Source organism: Pristis pectinata, chromosome 17, assembly GCF_009764475.1.
Source record: "Pristis pectinata isolate sPriPec2 chromosome 17, sPriPec2.1.pri, whole genome shotgun sequence".
NCBI lineage: Eukaryota > Metazoa > Chordata > Chondrichthyes > Rhinopristiformes > Pristidae > Pristis > Pristis pectinata.
The window spans coordinates 14,440,325-14,463,737 of record NC_067421.1 but is presented as its reverse complement, the minus strand read 5'-3'; the positions used below and the strand labels follow the sequence as shown (position 1 = coordinate 14,463,737).

Below are 23,413 nucleotides of genomic sequence, written 5' to 3'. Positions count from 1 at the left end.
GATGTGTTGCTGCCTATCCTCACTGATTGTGGTCTGTTGGTCAGAAAGTCAAGGATCCAGTTGCAGAGGGAGGTGTTGTCCCAGGTCTCGGAGTTTGGTGATGAGTTTGCTTGGAATTATAGTATTGAAGGCAGAGCAGTAGTCAATAAACAATAGTCTAACATAGGTGTCTTTACTGTCCAGATGCTCCAGAGCTGAGTGTACGGCCAGGGAGATGGCATCTGCCATAGACCTGTTTCGGCAGTAGGTGAATTGCAGTGGGTCAAGGTTTTCCGGGAGGCTGGAGTTAATGCGTGCCATGACCAGCCTCTCGAAGCACTTCATGATGGTGGATATCAGAACCACAGGCGGTAGTCATTAATGCACGTTACCTTATTTTTCTTAGGTACCAGGATGATAGTGGTCTTCTTAAAGCAGGTGGGAACCTCAGATTGAAGCAGGGAGAGGTTAAAAATGTCTGCTTGATCCACTGAGTTTCTTCAGCGGATTGGTTTTTGCTTCAGATTCCAGCATCTACAGTTTCTTGTGTTTCCTTAATGGTGGATTCCAGTATTTTCCTGATAATTGATACCATACTAATTATATTTTTCTTCCCTATTTTGTCTCTCCCTTCTTTCATAAACAGAAGTGATATATTTGTTATGTCGTCTGCTTGGACCATTCAAGATTCTAAGGAATCATGATAGATCACCAATGCATCCATTTATTTGCAGTCACCAGTCTTAGACGTCTTGGATGCAGGTTGACAAGTCCAGGGAAATTGTTGGGTTTTAGTCTCTTTAATTTCTCCTGTGCCTTTTCTTCAGTATTATAAATTACCCAAAGTTCCTCACTATTACTAGATCCTTGATTCCTTCTTTATTATGCCTTCTGCCTTGATGACAAATACTTGTTTGATGCCTTTGCCATTTCTTTATTCGTCATTATAATTTCACCTGCTTTTTGCTTCCAGATGACACACAATTATTTTGCTACTCTCTTCTATATTCATAGCCATTGAAGCTTGTACTATCTTTTCTGAAAATTTGTTGCTAATTTAGTTTCACATTCTATCTTCTTCCTCTTTATCCATTTTTAGTTATGCTTTGCCGCTTCTAGCTAATCCTCTGGTGTAATGTTATATGATCCTTAATATCCTCAGTTAGCTATGGATGAATCATTTTACTCATGGAGTTTTTTTTATTAAATAGGATTTACATCTGTTGAAAATTCTGAAATATATCTCTAAATGCATGCCATTTCTCCACTGGCCAACTCTTAAATCTATTTCCCAATCTACTTTACATAATTGGCTTTGATGAAATCCAAACCTTGGGTTTCGGTCCAAACTGTTCCTCTCTTGAACTACATACAAAATTTCCTTGTATTGTGATCATTTTACCCCAGAGGAATAACCCTGTATCACTTTGCAGTAAAAAGTCCAAAATCTCCTGTTACCTGTTTTGTTCGATAGGATATCACTCCATAAAACTGTCCAAATGCATTCTCTCAATTCATTCACCAAACTACTTTTGCCAATTTGTGTTTCCCAATACACATGAAAATTAAAGTATCCCATAATTATTGTATTACCTGTGCTCTAAATCAAAAAAAGTAATTCTTTTTCATGTGTTAATCTTGGTTGGCATAATTTTGGTTATCCACTAGCCAAGTTAAATATTACAGCAGGAGTTATAAACATTGTTTGCAAATGTACAAAGGTTAAATGAAAAAATAAATCAAAATATGAACTAGGGCAGGCAAACTTTTGTCAAAAATATCAGAAGTTTCATGTGTCCTAGTATTCATTAACTCTTAAAATTAATATGAACATTAGGCATAGCAGTTAACTAACTAACTAATGGGACAACGGGTAAAGGCTCCACTCACTGTAAGGGTAGGCTTCAAGGCTGTATTGGGAGAGCTGTTCTCAGTTGAGAGAGTTTATTTGCTTCTAGGTTAGGAAGGAAAATAATCACTCATCCTTCTGTTGCTTTTCAGTATCTGGTAACTGGGACTGGTAGGTGTGCCCAGCTGTGGACGTTGAGTAGGTCTAGGACGTGGCTCAGCATGAAAACCTTCCAAGGTCAAATAACCTGCTGTCAACCAGCACCATGAGTAAGGAGTGCTCATGGAACCATACTAAGGATAGGTTGGAACTTGAGGACAGGAAGCAATTCAATAATGTTTCTAAAACAAGTGGAAAATCTATGATGGGATCTGTTCAACTAAAGCTTTTTTACCTTTGGGAAATACTTTCCATTTTGTTCCTTAATGTTTGGTTATATAATGATGGCTGACAAAAACTTGGAGAAGAAAGAAGACGGGGTTAGGATCATTTAATCATATGAAATCCAGGAGTTGCACTGTTAACTAACATTAACAAAATGGACCTGCTTAAACAGCACGGAAACAGGCCCTTCTGCCCATAAACAATCAACTGCCCACATACACTGATCCTGCAGCAAGCCCAATTTATTCTCCCCACATTCCTATCAACTTGCCTGAGATTCTACCACTCAACTACAAACAAGGGGCAATTTATACTGGACAACCCTACCAATCCAGACATCTTTGGGATGTGGGAGGAAATTGGAGCACCTGGAGAAACCCTGCACAGTCAAAGGAGCAGATGTAAACTCCACACAGACAGCACTGAGGCCACTGGAACCATGAGAAACCTGCTCTACTAGCTGTGCCACTGTTCCACCCGTAATAAATGGAGGAACATAATAAACACATACCAAGCATCCACTTAGTAATGGAGAACAAATAAAGCTACAGATGCTGGAATCTGAAACAAAAGCAAAAATGATGGAAGAACTCAGCCAGCCGGGCAGCATCCGTGGAAAGAGAAACCAGCTAACGTTTCGGGTCCAAGACACTTTGTCAAATCCTTCCTTACAAAGCACACAGGAATTAGTACAGACAAGGGTCCCAAAATCACAAATTATGTCATCCATCAATAATCCTGAGTTCTGAGGAAGAGTCCCTGACCCAAAATGTTACTGGTTTCTCCTTCCACAGACGCTGGGTTCGCCCAGCATTTCTGTCTGTAATCCATCAAGTAATCTCATATCTGCCATTTCTGGGTCAACAAAATAAGAAAATACACAACAATACATTTAATATTAAACACGGGGCACTTCTGCTACTTATTCCTCGTCCCTCTCCTGTCTGCTGGTGCTGCACCTGATTGGCAGGGCTTTGCCGACATTGTTCTGAGGGAAGGCGTGAGAGCATTCCAGTGATGTACCACTGTGATTGTGCCCCTGGGGGAGAACAGGGACTGCACTCAGCGTTTTTGCACAACAACACAGCTGTAGCTAAGAACTCATCAAGGTGCGAGATCACCGGCTGAAACTCTTGCACAAGCTTCCCATTCTGTGACAAGTCTATATATCAAGAGGGTGAAATGAGATGAAAAAATTACAGGCATGCATTTTGTCTGAATTCCAGCCTCTGAAATAGGTTGCAGCCTGTCCAATGTCACACAATAAATTTTCCAGTCACACAACCCTGTCCTCTGGGAGTTGGTATTGGCAATACACAGACAACACTTGATTTTCTGTCCATTTAATGTTCATCACTTGAAATGTATTTTAATTCATACCAGTCAATCTAATGATGCTGTGTTTGTCCTGATTTTGTTCAAGAAAGTTATGTGGGTGGCGCATAACACCAGTCAAGGGGAGAACTGAAAGAAGTTTATAAAATTTTGAGAGACATAGATAGAATAGGCAGCCAATACCTTTTTCCCAGGGTTGAAATGTCTAATACTAGAGGGCACGCATTTTAAGGTGAGAGGGGGGGAAGTTCAAAGAAGATGTGCAGGGCAAGTTTTTTTACACAGAGTGGTGGGTGCCTGGAATGCACTGCCAGGGGTGATGGTGGAGGCAGATATGACAGAGACATTTAAGAGGCTGTTAGATAGGCACATGAATATGCAGAGAATGGGGGTATATGGACCATGTGCAGGCAGAAGGGATTAGTTTAATTAAGATTCATTAGCTTAATTAGTTTGGCACAACATTGTGGGCTGAAGGGCCTGTTCTGTGCTGTACTGTTCTACATTTTGTTGTTCACAGGTTTACAAGATGAAATCTTCTAATCTGAACTAGTGCTTACAGGATGTGATGAATGAATCAGTTTCATTGCCTATATACATTAGCAAGCTTGGTTACCGAGGAATGGCTGTCTTGTACCAGGAGGGAGCAGCATTACACTTTTCCACCATTGTATGCGATGTGTGATTTGAACAAGAGAGAATTATTGATAAATGACAGAATTTGTGATATTTGGGACCGTTGGCTATACTAATTCCTGTGTGCTTTGTGAGGCAAAACATGTTCATCCTTTGATTCCTGTGGTTACTACGTGGGTGGTTCTACTCAGCTTTATAATAATGTAAGGATTTTACTGGATTTGTGAAGATTTTACCTGCTTACTAATTCCAGAAAAAATAAAAACATGGTTGTTCAGGATACATTAATAATTTCACTCAAAATGATGGGATCTCCACAAATGCATTAACAGTAGGTGTGATTTTTAACTTGCTACCTTGCTGTAAAATCAGTCTTGTGACTGGCAGTCTGCAATTGAAAGGGTCCAATTGTCATTCCCACTGAATATGGTGGGATTTAAAATTAGACAAGTTCTACAATGGACAGTCAAACAATCTGGGATACCAGAGCTGCACTCACAGGATCTTGAATATCAAACCCAGCAATGTTAGAGAAATCCAAGTGTGATTCTTAGCAGTGTCTATTCAATAGTCCTGTCACAGAGCACATAACCTTCCAGGCAGCAATGGAACTTTTACCACTGTCAGACTACTGTGTTTATTTTTGAGAAACTATATTAGTGAAAGGGTGCAGATTTACCAGGACCTTATTGCCTGGGAATAGTTATAGTTATAAATAGATCCTTGAGAAGTTTGGGCTTATTTTGGATAGACTTGAACCTACGAAGCTTACACAGTAATCTGATGGAGGGGATTGATTATAAAGTGTTAAATGATTTTCCTACTGGTCAGTGAGAAGGTAAAAATAGGGTACCTATATACGATAACCAGGAAAATGAGCAGAACTGATGTTAATATAGCTGGAGATTCCCTGCTGTGAAGTATTGACAGGAATTTAAGGCAATAAAATTGTTGCTTTAAGGTGAACTTCTCATGATTACAGGGTGACTAGGTGTGGTACCAAATTAAATCACTCATGCTGAGAAAGATCACAATGTGACAGACAGAAAGATTTATTTCTGTCAATCAATTTAATCATAAGGAATTTTCTGAGCCTTGGTCCTTTGTGCTGTGATAGAACTAATCTAGTTAGTTATGAGGAAATATGCAACAACATTCATAAGACTCACATCAACATTCCAATAAAACAATCTAATCTCCAATTTGCTACAGAGAGCTCACAAAGCTGACCTGGGTCACTCATTCCAACAATTCAGTTTTAGATATCAAAAGATTAAACCTCAAAGCAATTTTGCATTCCTGTTTTCCCACTCACCATTGGCTCTCTCTGCTCTAAGCTCCGGAATTCTCATCTTAAGCCCATCCAAATACTTTGCTTTTCCTTTGAAATTCTTCCTAAAGCTACCCCATTTAACCGATGACTAAGATTTTGGTCTTCTACCCTAATATTTCATTATCTGATTAAGTGTCAAATTTTATCTAACATTACCTTTTGCTAATGCATTTGTTGTACTTAATGTCCGCATCCTGACAGAAGAGATAAAATGTTGACTCTTATTCTGCAATCGAGGAATTAAAGGACTTTTCTTTGGAAATGCCTTGTGCTTTAATTAACTGCTAATCTCCTGTTTTGGTACAGAGACTTTATCTTCACACAGAATGTGCTTGTCGATATAGGATGTCTTGATGATATAAGTAGCACCTTGGCCTAATTTAAGAGCAACAATATATTGTGATATATTGACAACTGGAAGTCAAACCCTTCAAGATATGTTGCTTGTTTGCTCAAACAAGCGGTTGAGATTACTTTGTCATTTAATGACAACATCCCACATTTTTCAATTTATTTCACTCCCCTCAAAATTTCCTACTTGGACCAGATAACAAAAGGCAAGTAACATGTAACCAGTATTTTTGCTGCCTTGTAGAAGTGTATACAATATAGATGTGAATGGATTGGGAGTGAGGGAACAGATGAGGAAGGGAGGAGCATGTGAGTCCAGGAAGCAGCCCAAGACCTGTACCCACCAGTACTGTACCTGTAAAGATACTTCTCTGTGTAACACTGAAAGCCAGAGTTACACAATGTCAGGCCTTATTTCAAAAGTACAGCAACCCAGTGTTATTCACTGCAGACTGTTTCTACCACTTCTGTAAACCACTGTTTTGCACTGGTCAACCTGAATACACAAGAATATTACACATGTAATACAGCGATGTGCTTAAGTATACTATTATGTTACACTTTAACAGATCTCAACCCACAAGAACTGTACTGCAAGATAGACTTCCAACCGCGTTCAGTGTCCCAGTATATTACTAAACCTCAGTGCTAAAACAGTAAGGAACTTTGCATGGATTGTAAATTAGTATGATACACTGAAAAATCTCTACCCACCAATGCTATATTCCATTAACATTCATTGCTGGACCTGAACGTAGCTGTACTGTAGCGCAGTGTTTCACAGTGACTAGTCTACTCAAGAGTACTGAGCCTTTGTCAATACACTCACGGATCTCCATCCACCAGTACCATACACTACTTTTTTTCAAGATAGAGCAGTGGCAGCCAAGACTCAGTGATGAGTTCCAAAGAAGGGCCAGTACCCAGTGCAGTGTTGTACAATGTCTGATTTATCCATGGATATTGTGCCCTATTAATAGTTCACTTTCCATCTCAGTAACCACTAATCCAATATCCCAGTTTGGTAAGAACAGACCTGTACTCATTATTATCAACTATGGCTCATTTGGTAGTGCTTTCTGAGTTGGTAGGTTGGTTGTTTGAGTTCCCCTCCAGACTTCTGGCTGATCATCCTATACAGTGATGAGGAAAGACTGCATTGTTACAGGTCTTGTCCAGTAGAGGAGATATTAAACTTTAGACCCAACTCGATGTAAATAATCCCATGAAACACTCTGTTGGAAATGATTAGGGGTTTCCTTACCAATGTTCTGGCCAGTATTTGTCCCTTATGTAAACAGGTTTGTCTTTGGCTGCTTATGAGAATGATATTATTGACTTCTGATCAATCAAATTTCAGAGTGCACAATGCACAGGTGTGAATATATTGCACCTTCAGCATATGCAACAAAGACACATTTTACTCTGGTATATGCTCATTATTACTTTGCTGTTGTGGGTCTTTGCAAGTTGGATGACAACACTACCAAAATGTAATTAATTGGCCCTGAGGTTATGAAAATGGTACATAAAATATTTCCTTCTATTAATTATTGTTCCTTGCTGTTATAGAGGCAGCCCTGCAGAAAGGCACATAGAGTAAGTCCAGAAATCCATGGCAATGTAGTGAGCTGTTGAGCCATGAGAAATAAATTCTCGAGGAGTTGATCCATTCTCAAGCGTCTGCAGTTCAGTCCTTGAGCTGTGACCCTCTTGAGTCAGTATAAGAACCACTCTCAGTGAAAATAGGCCTCCAGTGGAGAAGCATATTCACTCCTATTGATCTTTCATCTGCTACATTCTGAGCCATATCCCTATTCTCGGTGGCAGAACATGGTAGTTTTTGGTTCCTGGGGTGCAGTTGTTATTGTTCATTGTCCAGTGTTTCACCCATTCTTCAGGAACATGACTTGGCACTGAGTATTATTCATGTGTTTTGAGATCTGCACTTGTGCATGGTGGATTGCAGCTTATCAGGGTATTAAAATATTTGAGATGTTAATAAAAGACTGCTTGACTAACAGACATATTAGGTAACAAAATGTACTTGCTTCAAAGTTGGCAATGCAAATGTTGGATGAGCTAGGCAAGAAATTATGGGAGTATGGACGAACAAGGAAGGAGTTGATATTTTAGAGCCCATTAAGTCTATCACAGAGCAATCCCTTTCCCCACCTTATTTCCCTGCAGCTACTCTCTCTGACATACCCATGACCACACACCTGCATGAGGGATAATTTAGAGTAGCCAAGTAACCTACCAACCAACATATCTTTAGGATGTGGGAGGAAGTTGGAGAACCCAGAGGAAACACATGCAGTCATAGGGAGACTTAATACAGAGAGCACCAACGATCAGGATCAGACTCAGGTTGCTGGAGCTGTGTGGCAGCAGCACTACCTACTGTGCCACTGTGTTGCCCTATTCGATGAAATCTTCAGTAAGGTGGCAGCTCTCTGATACTGCATTATCTTTCTGATATTGCATTTGTTTAATATTTTGTATACAAATTCATTAAATGGTGTAACTTAAAGGCAATGTTAAAATAGCATAGGAATGTCAACCTGTGTCTCACTGGGGAAAATTAACCTCCAGGGAATCCAGATTCTAAAATGAGGGTCTGGCAATATTAGAAAAGGATGAGTTTAATAACACAACATAATGTTGTTTGTGAAAAAAAATACAGATTATTCAGACAGAATGACAATTAATGATTTGAAACTGTACAAAAGTAAACTTGCGGGAGATATCACAGCTTTTGTTTGTAAGGTCCTAACTCGATTTTATTCCTACTGAGGCCTTTGTTGAATTGAACACGTGTGTTTCATACACCTTTCAGCCTTTTTTAAATATGAACTGCTATGTTTATAATAAGTGGGTCAGCTTAATCCCTCTTCATTCACTAACTGCTGGAATCTAGCTGGAGTAAATGGATTAAAGTGACCAAACCTTTGCCATTCCTCCTGAAAGAATGGCCAAGCATCACAGTGAGCAACACAGCACACTTAACTCTATGTGTCGGCAATTTCCCTCGACGGCTCCACACATTTGCTCAATAAGCTGTAAGGACTAGATTCCAATCGTGGTCTGTGCTAGAAGGCAAAGCCTGTTTATTGCCCATTCCTAGTTCCTCTGAGAAGGTATTGGACTACCTCCTCCATTTGCTGCAGGCTTTGAGTTTCTACATTGCATCCTGAAGATTATGAATATTGAAAGCCTCTGCTCATGATGGAGAAAATGAATATAAAATTCAGTGTTAGAGGGGCTGATCAAGTGAACAGCTTTGTCCTTGATACTGTCAAGCTTCTTGGAGTTACTGAAGCTGCACTCATCCAGTGAGTGAATATTCCTCCACACACCTAGCATGTCTTATAACTGGTGAGGAGGCATTGAAGGGTCAGGAATAGCAGGTAGCTGAGTGATTCCCCAGAATGAGGATAATGAAGGTCGAATAGAAGTGTTTGTGTCTTCTTGGAGATGGTCAACACCTGGTGTCATCAAGTTACAGTCATAGAGAGATACAACATGGAAACAGACCCCTCAGCCCACTGAGTTTACAACCATCACACATGGTAACATGGTACAGATGTTACCTGTTGCTCTTCAGCACAGGGCTACACATTTCTCAGGTTGGCATGGGATACTACATTTCCAGAGGAGTTGCAGTATCTCTACAGAAGGAAATCCACCAAAGGAAGTTCATCAATAAAGCGACAGAATGTGAATTGGCTGAAAATGGAGCCATTAGAATTTCTGCAGTGAAGCAGTGAGGTCCTGGGACTACAAAGTTCGGATTCTGACAACTAACACCATCTTGGTTTGACTCCAGCAAGTTAAGGGACTGCTTTTATGATTTCAGTACTGTTGAGCCTCCAAGGTGCCATACGTGGTTGAATTTTATCTTGATGACAAAATAAAATCAAAAGTAATGCAGTTACCAGGTGTCCACATACATTTACTAAACTAAACCCCCCAACCCCCACCTTCCCCACTAAGAAAGACTTGAGATTTATCATAAGATATTCCAGCGAAGCAGCTAATACTTCCCTCAGCTCTTGGTACTTGTGAGCTATACATTAGTATAACTCACAGATACATTTATGCTTAGTCTGAGTTTTTAAATCAGGCAACATGACTGAAGATGGGATAGGAATCAGAAATAAATAAATCATTGCACAGTCCCTAAAGCAGAATCACCCTTGAATGTATGAGAAGGTGACACAGATTATGCCACAACATGCCTGACTATTCCACCTATGCAGAACACCAGCTGTAAACATAGCCTGTAATTAAAGGAAGGTGACATTTTCTCTCATTGACCCAACATCAGAGGACTGCCTGTACATATGTTTCATTAGAATAATTAGTATAAACCCTTCTGCAACGAGATGGTTAGGCTTTGCAAATTGCAAACCATAACTGCCTGTTACCAGTGTAAAGCAGTGGCCAGTAGCTATGAAAGCCATTTTGCTAGCTATCTATTGAGTTTTTGGTTGAGTTATGAGTTTTTGGGAGCCATGAAGACTCTAAGGCTGAGTGATATATGGAAGGAGAGATAAAAGATGCAAAACAATAGTTAAATGCTTCTATGATGTAAAAGAAAATATATAGCTGGTGTCTGATTCCTATCGTCAACAGGATTTGGATTGGACAGGTCTTTGCTGAAATAAGGTTAAAATGAGCAGTAAATTGAAGCGTCTGGTGTCTTTATTCATCCAGGCACTGCGCCATGGTGCCGGCATGTCTCAAATACTGTTCAATATTGCTAGAAGCACTTTGAGCAGACTTAGCTGGTTCCTGTTCAAGGCTGTCATACTTCAGCTGGCAGCGGACATGGTCCAGGATTGGGCACATTCTAACTGTATCTCTGGAGCTATTTGGCAAAACACGCACGGCCGTCTCTGCAGCAATACCAACACTACAAGGGGGCTGGGCAGACCATACTAATCATAATAATAATATTTATTTATTAGTCACATGTACATCGAAACACACAATGAAATGCGTCTTTTTGCGTTGCAGTCTGAGAACGTCAGTGTCGCCACGCTTCTGGCGCCAACATAGCATGCCCACAACTTCCTAACCTGTACGTCTTTGGAATGTTGGAGAAAACTGGAGCACCCGCGGGAAATCTGTGCAGTCACAGGGATTGACAGCGTCGGAATTGAACCTGGGTCGCTGGCACTGCAATAGCGTTATGCTAACCGCTAAACTGTGCTAAAGCTATTTTAACAAACTCTACACATGTGGTGGAGATGGAAGGGAGGAACTTTAGATTTCTAGTTTTGCATTTAAGATGCCTTTGAAAAAAATCAATCCTGATTTTTAAAGATCGTTAAAGACCTTAAGGAGTAAGTTTCCTCTATCGACTAGAAATCACTCTCTTTGGCTGTTATTGTCTTCTTATGCAAGGAAAAAGAAGTCTACAAAATAAATCCTAAACACATAAAGAGATATGACTGATCATTGCCACCATTCATTCTGATGTGATATCGGTCCATTAAAAGACTTGTTTGTTTCAGGAATGAAAAAAAATAGAGTTGTCCATTTTTGACAGAACAAAATTGCCATTCCTGACAGCTCTTGAATGAGTTAGCACTGATCTGCAGTCTTAGAATTGTCCCCTTCTCGGCTGTCATTTCTCTCAGGTGGGAGATGGTCACAGTACTGAAAAATAGGAGGTTAACCGTAAGACCTTGACCACAGAACACCACCAAATTTGAAAAGAGACTCCGAGCAAAGAAAACTTTGGTCATCTCATAAAATAGCCACCAAAAACATCTGGATCATTAAACATCCCAACTTCATATTATTTGGTGATATTATTTCCAATGTGCTTCACAGCCTAGTCGGACAGAAATTACCAGTGAACCATGCAAGGATATTTAATCTGAATTAAGGACAGAAAATGCTGAAACACTCAGCCAACCTGGCATCTGTGAACTAATTAAACTTGTCGAACTGATGGGCTTTAAGAAAAATCTTAAAAGAGGAGAGAGGGGCAGCAAGGTTTGGAAGAAAAATTCAGAGCTACAGGCCAGCCTAACTAAAGCCCTGCTTGCCAACGTTGAATGAAGGAAATCAGAGATGCACATAGGGTCAGAGCTGTATATAATGAAGAGGTGTCAAGACTAAGATTGTGGCCCATTTCAGGTCCTTGACCCTGAGAAATCTGGGCAAGCATCCAAGCCACATACTGTTAGTGGTGCTGTTCAGTTTAATGCACAATTTTATTTTGCTTGAATTTTGAGGGCCTGGAAGTTTGAAAAGCCCTGCCTGTGCTGTTAGAGAATCGGAAGCCTGGAATAATTGCAAGTTAATGAGAATGTTGATTTAAATTTTACATGTAGCCAATGACCTCCATTGCACAAAACTAAATGGCTCACACGAACAATCATCTAGGACTGCGGATATAATGGGTTACGGATGGAGCAGGTTTCCTCTTTTTATTCAATAGTCACGTCTGACTTGAATCAACCAATCAGGATTTGAGTTGCACTTCCCAACATTTAATCCCTTCACCATTAAGAAAAAATTTCCTGTCTAAATATTTGCCTCCCTTATTTTCCTGTACACAAAAGAAAATTCTGTTTAATATATCTGATGTCCTAAAGACATACTGTAGCTATTTTTAACATCACTGAGTGGTATTTTAGTCTTTTTTGAAATATGATATTTCAACTAGTGAGAAGGATCCTCATATTATATTTCATATTTCTCATATTTCCCCCGACATAGAAAGAGACCATTCAGCCCATCAAGCCGATATATAGCCCTCGGAACAATCCCACCAATCCCCCCAAATTGAGGAACATGGAAAGTTCAAAATAGTAGCAGGAGGAGGCCATTCGGCCCTTTGAGCCTGCCCCACCATTCAGTGCAATCATGGCTGATCATCCAAATTAAGTGAGCAAAATAAAACTGCTGGAAGAACACAGCAGGTCAGGCAGCATCAATGGAGACAAAAGGAATGTGGCAGTGTTTTGGGTCTAGACCCTGCATCAGGACTGGGGGGGGGGGGAGGGGGTAGTGAAGGGAAAAGATGGCGGTGCAGTGGAACCCCCACGTTAAGGAAATTAGCCCTTATGGAATTCACAAATCACTACCGAAAATTTGAGATATGGAATAAAAATTCATTCTCACGGAATTTATGTCAGCATTGAAAAAAACAAATTTTGTCAATTTTTATCAAGGGTTCATGTTTCGGAAAATTTGCAATCAGGATGGTTTTCTAGGAACGCAACCGCTCTGTAACGCGGGGGTGTACTACATATAGAAGTGCGTGGGAGGGGCGAAACGGGATCTGGTAGGTAATAGGTAGAACCAGATGAAGATGGGAATGAATTGTTTCTCCAAATTCAATCCCCTCTTCCACCTTTCTCCCCCAGGTCGTTTGTTTCCTGTAGCCCGAAAAAACAATTTCTAATTTCTTGAATACATTTACTGATTTGCATACACTTGCTCTCCGTGACAGAGAATTCCACAGGTTCACTACTCTCTGGGATAGGACATTTCTCCTTATCTTAGTCTTAAATGGCTTACCCCTTATCCTTGGACTGCGATCCTTGGTCCGGGACTCCCCACTGTCAGGAACATCCTTCCTGCATCTAATCTGTCCATTCATGTTGGAATGTTGTGTCTTTCTATGAGATCCCATTAGATTCTCCTAAACTCTGGTGAACATGAATCTAACTGATTCAGTCACCTTACATCAGTCCTGCCATTCCAGGAATCAGTCTTGTGAACCTTCGCTAAACTTCCTCCATAGCTAGACCATTCTTCTTCAGATAAAGAGCCCAAAAGCACACAGAATATTCAAGCTGTTGTCTCATGACGGCCCTGTACAATTGCAGCAAAACATCCTTGTTCCTACACTCGAATTCTCTCACTCTCAAGGTCAGCAAACCATCAAGGTCTTTTTAATCACCTATATTGTTACTTGCAGCAACTGGTGCATGAGGACACCCAGATGTCACTGCACCTCCCATTTCCCCGATCTATCACCATTCAGATAATAACCTGTCTTCCAGTTGTTGCCACCAGAGTGGATACTCTGATATTTATCCACATTACATTGCATCCGCCCACTCCCTCAACCTGTCCAAATCAACTTGAAGCTTCTCTGCATCCTCCTCAAGCTCACCCTCCCACCCAGCTCTGCGTCACCGGGAGACTTGGATATATTACATTCAGTTCCCTCATCCAAATCATTAATATAGATCGTGAATAACTGGGGTGCCAGCTCTGATCTCTATTGTACCCCACTAGGCACTGCCTATCACTCAGATAAATACCCATTTATCCCTTCACACAAAAGCAGAACGCTGGAAGAATTCAGCAGGTCAAGCAGCATCTCTGGAGGCATGTTGACCCTGCATCGGGTCTGAGAGGGAAGAGGAAAGATTGCCAATGTAGAGCAGTACGAGAGGGGTGGGACAAAGGCTGGTAAGTGATAGGTGGAACCAGATTGGGGGGGGGGCAGAGGGGATGGGAAGGGTGAACAAAGGGAGAAGAAACCTAGTGGACAGGAGAGTGTGTGGGAGGAGAACAGGGGTGGTGTGGGTTACTTGAAATTGGAAAATTCAATGTTCATACCAGAGGAACAAAGGATTGCAGCTGCTGGAATCTAGATGAAGAACACGATGAGGCTGGAGGAACTCAGCAGGCCAGGCAGCATCAATGGAGAAAAGCAGGCGGTCAACGTTTTGGGTCAGGACCCTTCTTCATCCTGACTGGAAACATTGACCGCCTGCTTTTCTCCACAGATGCTGCCTGGCCTGCTGAGTTCCTCCAGCCTCATCGTGTTTTTCAGCAATGTTCATACCATTGGGTTGTAGGCTACCCAAGCAGAATATGAGGTGCTGTTCTTCTAGGATGCATTTGGCCTCACCCTGGCAGTGGAGAAGGCCAAGGACAGATAGGTCGGTGCGGGAGTGGGAAGGAGAGTTAAGATGACATGCAACCTGAAGCTCAGGATGGCTATTGCAGAAAGAGTGCAGGTGCTCTGCAAGACATCGCCTAGTCTATGCAGTCCTACACAGTGTGGTGTTGATTGGTGGGATGTTACTGTGGAAAGATGGTATTCCAGAGCACAGATTGAGCTAATTTGTTGGAGCATGCTTTTACAAATTTATCCAAATATTAGGCTCTACCTGTGGTAATCGCAGGGCTTGAGGAAACTCGATGGATATGTTGAATGGAACCATCCAGACTCTGCAGTGGTACTTGCTGCACAGATGCATGTATCTGGTTTTCTGGCTGGACCTCTGAATTAAGTGTCAGAACCTGAATTGGAATAAAACACGAGCATTAACGTCCACCCCCAGTTTTATCAGCATCATTGGCTGGGGTTATCCTCTTAAGAAAGGGGTAAGTTAATGGAAGAGTTAATGGGCTGGACCGTCCCATTGGATATTTTCACAAACCTGCCACCTCTCAATGAACTTTGATGGGCTGATCATCCGTGGGAAGGTCATGTGATCAATCTCATCGGTATGCACTGATTGTTCCTCCTGGGAGACCTTGGTGATGTTTCTGACCATGTCAATCACCTGGGGAATGCTTGGTCCTCCCGGGTGATTGACAGGAAAATCCTGAAGGATGATTCTTAGTTTTGGAAGACTCTCAGGTCCATCCCCAACCCAAATAAGGGCATAGGTCAGAAACATCACCATGTCAATCACCTAGGAGAAAGGGTATATTTAAAACAAACTAAATAAAACTTGCAGGCTCTTTTAAAATGCATCAAAATACCAACTCTCCCAACTCCAAACCACAGCAGTGAATTCATTCCCTGACAACACCCCTCGGAACCACCACCTCCTCCCACCCTAACCAGTGGAGCCCATTTCTTCTCAGGGTCACATTCAGTTAGGGGCCTCACACCACTCAGTGATCCAGGGAAGTCAAAAATTTGGTGGAACCTGGATCTTTGGAAGGGGAGAGATTATCTGCTGGTGTACAATGGCTAGGAGACTATACTCCCTGCAGCAGCAGTCAGAGAGCCTCTTCACCAACGGGCAACCAGTCAGAAGGTGAACCCCACTATGTTTCGGCAATCTGGCCAAGTACAAGCAGTCCCCAGGTTACATAAGCATTCTGTTCCTGAGAACTGTCCGTAATCCGATTTCGCCATAAGTTAGAAAGGTCCGTTTTCTACAACTACCTATATCGTATCGCTCTACATACACGTGTTATAATTCTTTCATTTCATTGAATAATCACTCTAACACTACCCATAATTAAACTAATGGAATATATATTGTATCCAGTCATTAATTTGTACCATGAAACATTTTATTATTATTATCATTAGTTTGAAAAATGCTTTAAAAATCTATGGAAGAATTTGTGTAATGTCAGATTTCTGTAAGTCAGGTCATTCGTAACCCAGGGAGACCCTGTACTGACAGCTACATCCACAGCTGCCAGAAGGTCTGGAATGGTAATCTCTCAGAGCAAAGCTGGTAACATAAGGTCACATTTAAGATAGTGGCCTAAAGAACTAGAGTGGAGGTGTGGGCTGCACTGTGGCACACCTAGTAGAGCTGCCGCCTCAAAGCTGCAGTGATCTGGGTTTGATCCTGACCCCTGGAGCTGTCTGTATGGAGTTTGCACGTTCTCCCTGTGGAAATCTAGATACTACGGTTTCCTCCCACTTCCCAGATTAAAATTGTCCACTGTAAATTGACCTTAGTGGGTAGGTGAGTGGTAGAATCTGGGGGCAGTTGCTGGGAATGAAATGGGATCAGGGTAAATGGGTGCTTGGCACAGACCCATTAGGCCAAAGGGCCTGTTTCTGTGCTGTATGACTTTATTAAATGAGGACGATTTTATTTTAATGCATCCTGAAAAGGGTGAAAACAAATTTAATAGTAACTTCCAATAGGGAATTGGAAATACGCTTGCAATAGAAAAAAAAATGGTGGCAAAGAAGTAGAATTAACGTGGAAGTTCTTTCAGCCTATCAGCACAAGTATAGTGGACTACATGGTGTCTTTCTGTGTTGTATAATTCCAGAATTAACCTTTATGCACTAGAGTTATCTCCTAGCAGCTGAAAGTGGGCAGCACATTGGGAGCTACAATCCCAGTCCGAAACATTCTACAATGCTTGAGGTTTAACAGATCACGGCATGTCGACTCACAAGTTTTTTGGACGTCTGGATTTTTTCTGTAGATGAGTCGATCTCTGTTGGCAACAATGGTGAAGAGGAGGTGAGAGGGACTTCTCTGACCTTAGAGATCTCAAGGGGACAACAGACAGTGCTCTCGATTTTGATAAGAAAGCAACAGTTTCCTTTTCAACTGCAGCCAAGCAATTGAATAAATTTTTTTCACTTGCATGATGTACTTAAATAAATATGCCTGCAGCAGTTCTTTATGACATGGCGTTTTAGCCCAAGGCCAAAATATTTTCTTTGGTCCTGTTTGAATCCTTAACAAATATTCTTGTAACAGTTTGTACCATCTTTAAAAAGCTGAGTAAAAGGTATTAAGTTCATGATTTTTCATCTTTAGAGTCATGTGGGGATTTTTAGCCCCTTCTTCATCCTTTGCAACACCCTCCCATCCCCCACAATGGAAGGGAAAGTTCAAGGGAAGGGATTAATCAATAAAAAATTTCATCTAGTCCGAACCCAACCCAACGTCCTCTCTCCTGATGGCATTTGTACAGCAGAGGTTTCTTTGGCAAGTCTGCCTCACTTTTAGGAGGTGAAAGACCATATTATAATATTTAAATCATCCTTCCAGTCAGGGAATGATTTTTCCAGGATTCAGGAAAGAGGGAGATGGAAGTAACTGCATCCACGTGGTCCACAAGCCACTGTTACAGAAGCAGACGTTCCCACTGCCTGTAAAGTCACCTTCCCTGTGACTTTAAGAGAACTCCTGAGCTGGTCCCAGGACAGTGTTGGCAGCCCAGTCCCAGTGGATGCCCTTTAAATTATTAACCTACTGGCTCTCCTTCAGGCACCCCCTCCACCACACCCACCCGGTTCTTTTCCCATAGCCCTGCAGTCTTATTCTTATCCATTTCCTTTCTGAAAGCCAACACTGATTCTGTGTTCACCACAACCATTAACAAGATGACCATTAACTTTTGTCTTTTTAACACTAATCACTCTTAACCTGTATGCTCTGGTATTTAACCCCGCTGCCACTGAGAACAGTTTTATTTTAATTAGTTTGTCTGGGTGTCTGGATTCTTCATGATTTTCTATCACATCTACTCTGAACAGAAGTCAGGAAGTCACGTTGCAGTTGTACAAAATATAGGTTAGGCTGCACTTGGATTACTGCGTGCAGTTCTGGTCACCTCTCTACAGAAAGGATGCGGAGGCTTTGGAAAGGGTCCAGAAGAGGTTTATCTGCCCAGATTAAAGAGTATTAGCCATAAGGAGAGGTTGGATAAATTTGGATTGTTTGCTCTGGAGCTGCGGAGGCTGAAGGGAGACCTGATAGAGGTTTATAAAATTATGAGAGACATAGATAGGGTAGACAGAACCTTTTTCCCAGGGTACAAAGGTCAAATATTAGCTTTAAGGTGAGAGGGGGAAAGTTTAAAGGGGATGTGCAGGGCAACTTTTTTTTAACGGAGAGTGGTGGGTACCTAGAACTTACTGACAGGGTGGTAGTAGAAGCCGATACGATAGTGGCATTCAAGAGGCTTTTTGATAGGCACATGAATATGCAGGGAATGGAGCAATATGGATCACGTGCAGGTAAAAGGAATTAGTTTAATTTGGCATCATGCTCGGCACAGACATCCTGGGCCAAAGAGCCTGTTCCTGTGCCGCACTGTTCTATGTTCTACGTTAACATTCCCCGAATATCTATGCAACTGAAGGCCCTCATCCCTGGAACTATGCTACTAAATCTTTTCTGCACCATCTCCGAACCTTTTGTAACCTTCCTAAAGTACAATGCTCAGAAATGGACCCAATCCTCCAGTTAAGGATGGTTCAACATACCTTTTTTGCAAGTTTCCCTGCAGTCTACTTATAAAGCCTGGAATTCCATATGTATATTCCTTTTGCTAGCTTCCTCAACTCATTCTACCACCTTGAAAGTTTTGCGCACAATTATTCCAGGTCAATCTATTCCTTTACCACTTTGAAAAATTGTACCCTTTTCGTGATATTGTCTCTCTGCCTTCTTCCTATCATAATACATCACTTCGCTCTTCCCTGCATTTAATTTTGCCTGCCACTTATGCACCCAGCCAATGTATGTCCTCTTGGACACCATTGTTACCTTCCACACTGTTTACTGAACTTCCCTGTTTTGTCACCTGAAAATTTAGTAATTTTGTGCAGCCATGACCAAGTATGTATCAAGTACAGCAGTGGGCCTTGTACTGATCCCGAGGAAATACCATTGCATACAAACAAGAGTCTAACAAACAATCATTCACTAATACTTTTTCCTGTCCCTAAGCTACTTTGGGATTCAGACAGCCACAATGGACTTCTATGGGCTTAATTTTCGCTGATTTTATCAACTTTCTTTTGAAAGTCCATATACAAATAAACCACATTGCTCTGATTGCCTCTTTGTTTGCTCATCAAAACCTCAATCAATTTTGTGAAATACAATTTGCCTTTAACAGTTCATTGCTGGCTTTCTTTCATTAATCTAAACTCATCCAAGTGACAACTAGTTTTATCCCTGTTTGTTTCTGCTCGTGGCTTGCACACTGCTGACAGACTGACTGGCCTGCAGTTGCTGAGACTATCTTTTTTTGAACAAGAGTGTAACATTTGTGAGCTGTACCTCCACTGTCTTCACTGTTTACCACCCTCCCTCACCCCACCTATTCACAGTGATTTATCTACTTTAAGGACAGCTAGCCTTTGTTACCACCTCTTCATCAAGTTTTAGCCTATCCAGTGTTTCCTCCCACTGGGTCCCCTTCCCCAACTGCTTCCGTCTGCCCACACCTTCTTCCTCATTTGGTTCCATGCTCCACCCTCCTTTCCTATCAGACTCTATCATCTGCAGCCTTTGTCGCCTCCAGCTATCTGTCGCCATTTCCGCCTTTCTCTCCTCCTCCTGACTCCATCTGCCAATCAACACGCCCTTACCTGGATCCACCTACGGTTTGCTAGCCCTTGCCCCAGCCCTCCTCCTCACCTCTTTATACCGGCTATCTCCCCTCTACTCTTTCAGTCCAGATGAAAGGTCTCGACCTAAAACGTCGACTGTCCATTTCCCTCCACAAATGTTGCCTGACCCACTGAGTTCCTCCAGCAGTTTGTTTTTTGCTCTGGATTCCAGCATCTGCGGTCTTTTGTGCCTCCAGTATTTCTATTATCTCGTCTTTCACTGTGACATTATCGGCATCATTTGCCTTGGGAAAGACAGGCACACAATTCTCATTTAGGTGCCTCTGCTATACCCCCGCCACCATGAATAGATCTCTAATCCGCCCCAACCCTTGTGTTCCCACCTGCTTATTCATTTGTCTTTGGAGGACTTTTGGATTCTCTTTTATGTTAGCTGTCAGTCTAACCTCATATTCTGTCTTTGTCTCTCCTTTCCCACTGGATAATAAACCCTTATTGATCAAGAAAGTTCTCCCGGACTCACCTCAGAAATTCTTTCCACTTATATCCTTTATGTTATTGCTGTTTTGTTGTCCACCATCATCACTACTCTATAGTTCTTATACCTCTGCAAATGTGCTCTTCAATATCCTTCCCACTGGTTGGTGACCCACAGATCACACCCAGTAGTGTGATGGTAACTCAATTGTTCATCAACTTTAAGTATGGATCAGTCCATGGCACCTCAGGGACACCTTTCTCTCCAGCACTCTCCTATCACAACCAATGCTGACACTTTCCTTCCCTATCTTTCTTGAACTTCTGGAATCCAGGAGTATTCAGCACTCAATCCTGCCCTTTTTTGAGGCACATGTCATTATTGCCAAGTCACCATATTCCCATGTAGTACTTTAGTTCACCAACCTTGCAAGCCATGCTTTATGCATTTAACACATGCACTGTAAGGCTATCTTAGACTTCCTTGTATTCTCTTTGTTTGAATTGTTTACTACAGTAGTATTTCTCCTACTTGTTCTTTCTAATGTGGAAAATTTTATCCACCGGTTTCCTCCCATCAACTGTACATTTTGGTGTTCATAAACTACCAAATCAGTTTAACTCTTTTCTTATAAAAACCGATATTGCAAAGTATTTGAAGAAATAAAAATAATGATGTGACCCTGATTATATAGACAAGCCAGTTTATATTCAGGAGGGCCTCAAATAACGAGGCACACAAGTTGAGAATGAGAAAGTTTGGAATAATAAAGGATGTTAGGTGTAAGTTTTTACAGAAATGGTAAATGTTGTGAAATAAGTGATCAGAGATGCCTTTGGAATGGATGGTGCAGATAGGACCAGCAGAATATATCCCTGGGGTGGGAAGGAAGGAGATTCATCTTTACAAAGGTGAAATCTATCTAATTAATCAACATAAACAATATTTCACTAAAAGAGTGGTCAATCAATGGATAGACACCAGAGGGAAATGATGGAAACAGTTAATATTGATTCATTCAAGTGTAAATTAGATCAACTTCTTTCATAAATAACATCTGAGGAGAAAGTATATGAGTAACTTGAGACATGACATGATCAGCACAATGTGCCTGGGAGGGAAAGGTTGACTTTGGACCTATCGGATTTCATTGGTATTCTCCTTGCATTATTTATGGATTGTGGTAGAATAATTGATAGAGATGGATAGCTATAATTGGTCACCAGCTCTATAATCATTGTTTCACATGACTACCAAGATGGTGAAGATGAATCTGATTTTCATCGACCAGCTTTTACTTTCTCCAACAGACTTGGTGAATCTCATATTTTAAAAGTTTAAATCATTTGCAATTTCGTTTCTTTTCCATTTGTTATGTGAGGAATTGATATGTCTTTTCTGCAGAACCACCGTTCTTAAGTACAAAGCACTTTCATAAAAATTGTCAACAAAATATATAACTAAGGCTATTTTTGCAGCTGCAGTTGGTCATGCAGTGTTAGAATCCCAATGAGAGGTTCTTGGTTCAAATCTCACATATTGTAGGTCAGTAGCAGTTGTCCTATATAACTTTGCACTAGATTTAGTTCTTCTTTAATTCATAGCAATATACAAAAGGAAATTAATGCCCAGTTTTCCCCTAAAGAGGTCTTTCACTTACCTGTGCTTCACCTAACTAGCTTCCACTAAAAAGGCCAGCATACCCAGGTTCATTGGCGAAATGCTTATAATATGTCCAAGTCTTCTGTCCATGGAATTGATTGTGATAATATAAACTAAGCTGAGCCATGAGGGGTTCAGATGCATGGGAGAGAACACAAAATAAGTGGCTATAGCTGGTTCACATCATTGGTCCTGAGGGTTTGGTAAGAATACTAAACATGATGTGGAGAAACTGGATCATGCAGAGCTTGTTTATTCAACACTGCGCAATCTGAAATTGGTTTTACCTGGACTGAATCACAGCAGTGAATGTTTCCAGGTGAAATTATGTCCTTTAGTGCAATTGCACTAGGCACTTCTCGGTCAGAACCCACACCAGCATTCCCGACCTCTGTGGAGTGTTAGACGGGTGTGGACTGACTTCCTGCTATCACTACAGCATGTTGTTTTCTGACTGAAAATGGACTTCCCACGTCAGGAAAAGTGCTGTCAAATGACTATCACAAGGTACTGAAATCCCTACAGAGACACGAATTAAAGGGCCTCCATTCTGACTGATGCTTTGATCACATCACCTGTCATATTCCAACCATTTTACCTTGTGTTCATATTGATTGCAGTAATTTTTATTTGATGCGCCCTGAGGCATCATGCTTTAGTCCCTGCCTCACTGGACATCCCACAGCCCACAGTGTTGTCATGCCACTCACAGCACAAGACTCCGCCAGGGCATGAGGTAGCCACATACGTATACTTCAGACCGTAACGTCCCTTCTTTCCATGCATCTTACTTCAGCACAACAGCAGCTTCTTGTCTGCAGCTCCAAGTCTGATGACCTTCACTGTATCTAGTCAAGAAAGACGTGGCGGTCGTGAGATTCTCTAAAGCTTCCATCGGAAAAATGTATCTCTGGGTTTGTGTTCCTTTTTCAGCCCTTACAACCAATTTTGAAATTTTTCAGGAAGGACTAACATGCTGCAAGCATTCACCACAATGCTTGTTTCTAGTGCACCTAACCAGGAGCGATCTGACTTCCAGCCATGGGTTTTTATGCACAATTCTGCATTGGTGCTGTTTTCCCTGTTCCATTCCGTAGTCAACCAGAATGCACAAGAAATTTTAACCATCTGAACACTGCTCCACAAAGAGCAGCAATTTGTAGGCTTGAGGCAGGTGATTGAGGCAGGGGCAATGGTATGAGCGCTGCACCGTCCGTCTCCCTAGGCTGAGGAGGAATAACCAGCCAGGAGCCCTGTTGCTGCTCTGTGCCATCCAGTAGATGGTTGGTAAAAGCAAGATTAGGCGATATTGCTCCCCCAACCTTACACCTACAGGAC

At 41.5% G+C, this 23,413-nt stretch overlaps 1 protein-coding gene across 4 annotated transcripts in view; it reads right to left on the bottom strand.

Annotated features, from left to right (window-relative positions):
- The window catches only part of LOC127579647 (hepatocyte nuclear factor 1-alpha-like), a 232,297-nt gene that overhangs the window by 5,267 nt on the left and 203,617 nt on the right, over positions 1-23,413 (bottom strand). For 3 of the 4 annotated variants that reach the window (XM_052032570.1, XM_052032569.1, XM_052032567.1), the window contains one exon: positions 15,020-15,152. In XM_052032570.1, coding sequence (XP_051888530.1) covers positions 15,020-15,152 — 133 coding nt within the window. Of the gene's footprint in view, positions 1-15,019; positions 15,153-22,899; positions 22,924-23,413 lie in introns of those variants that run through there. The other variant, XM_052032568.1, reaches the window with a different exon arrangement.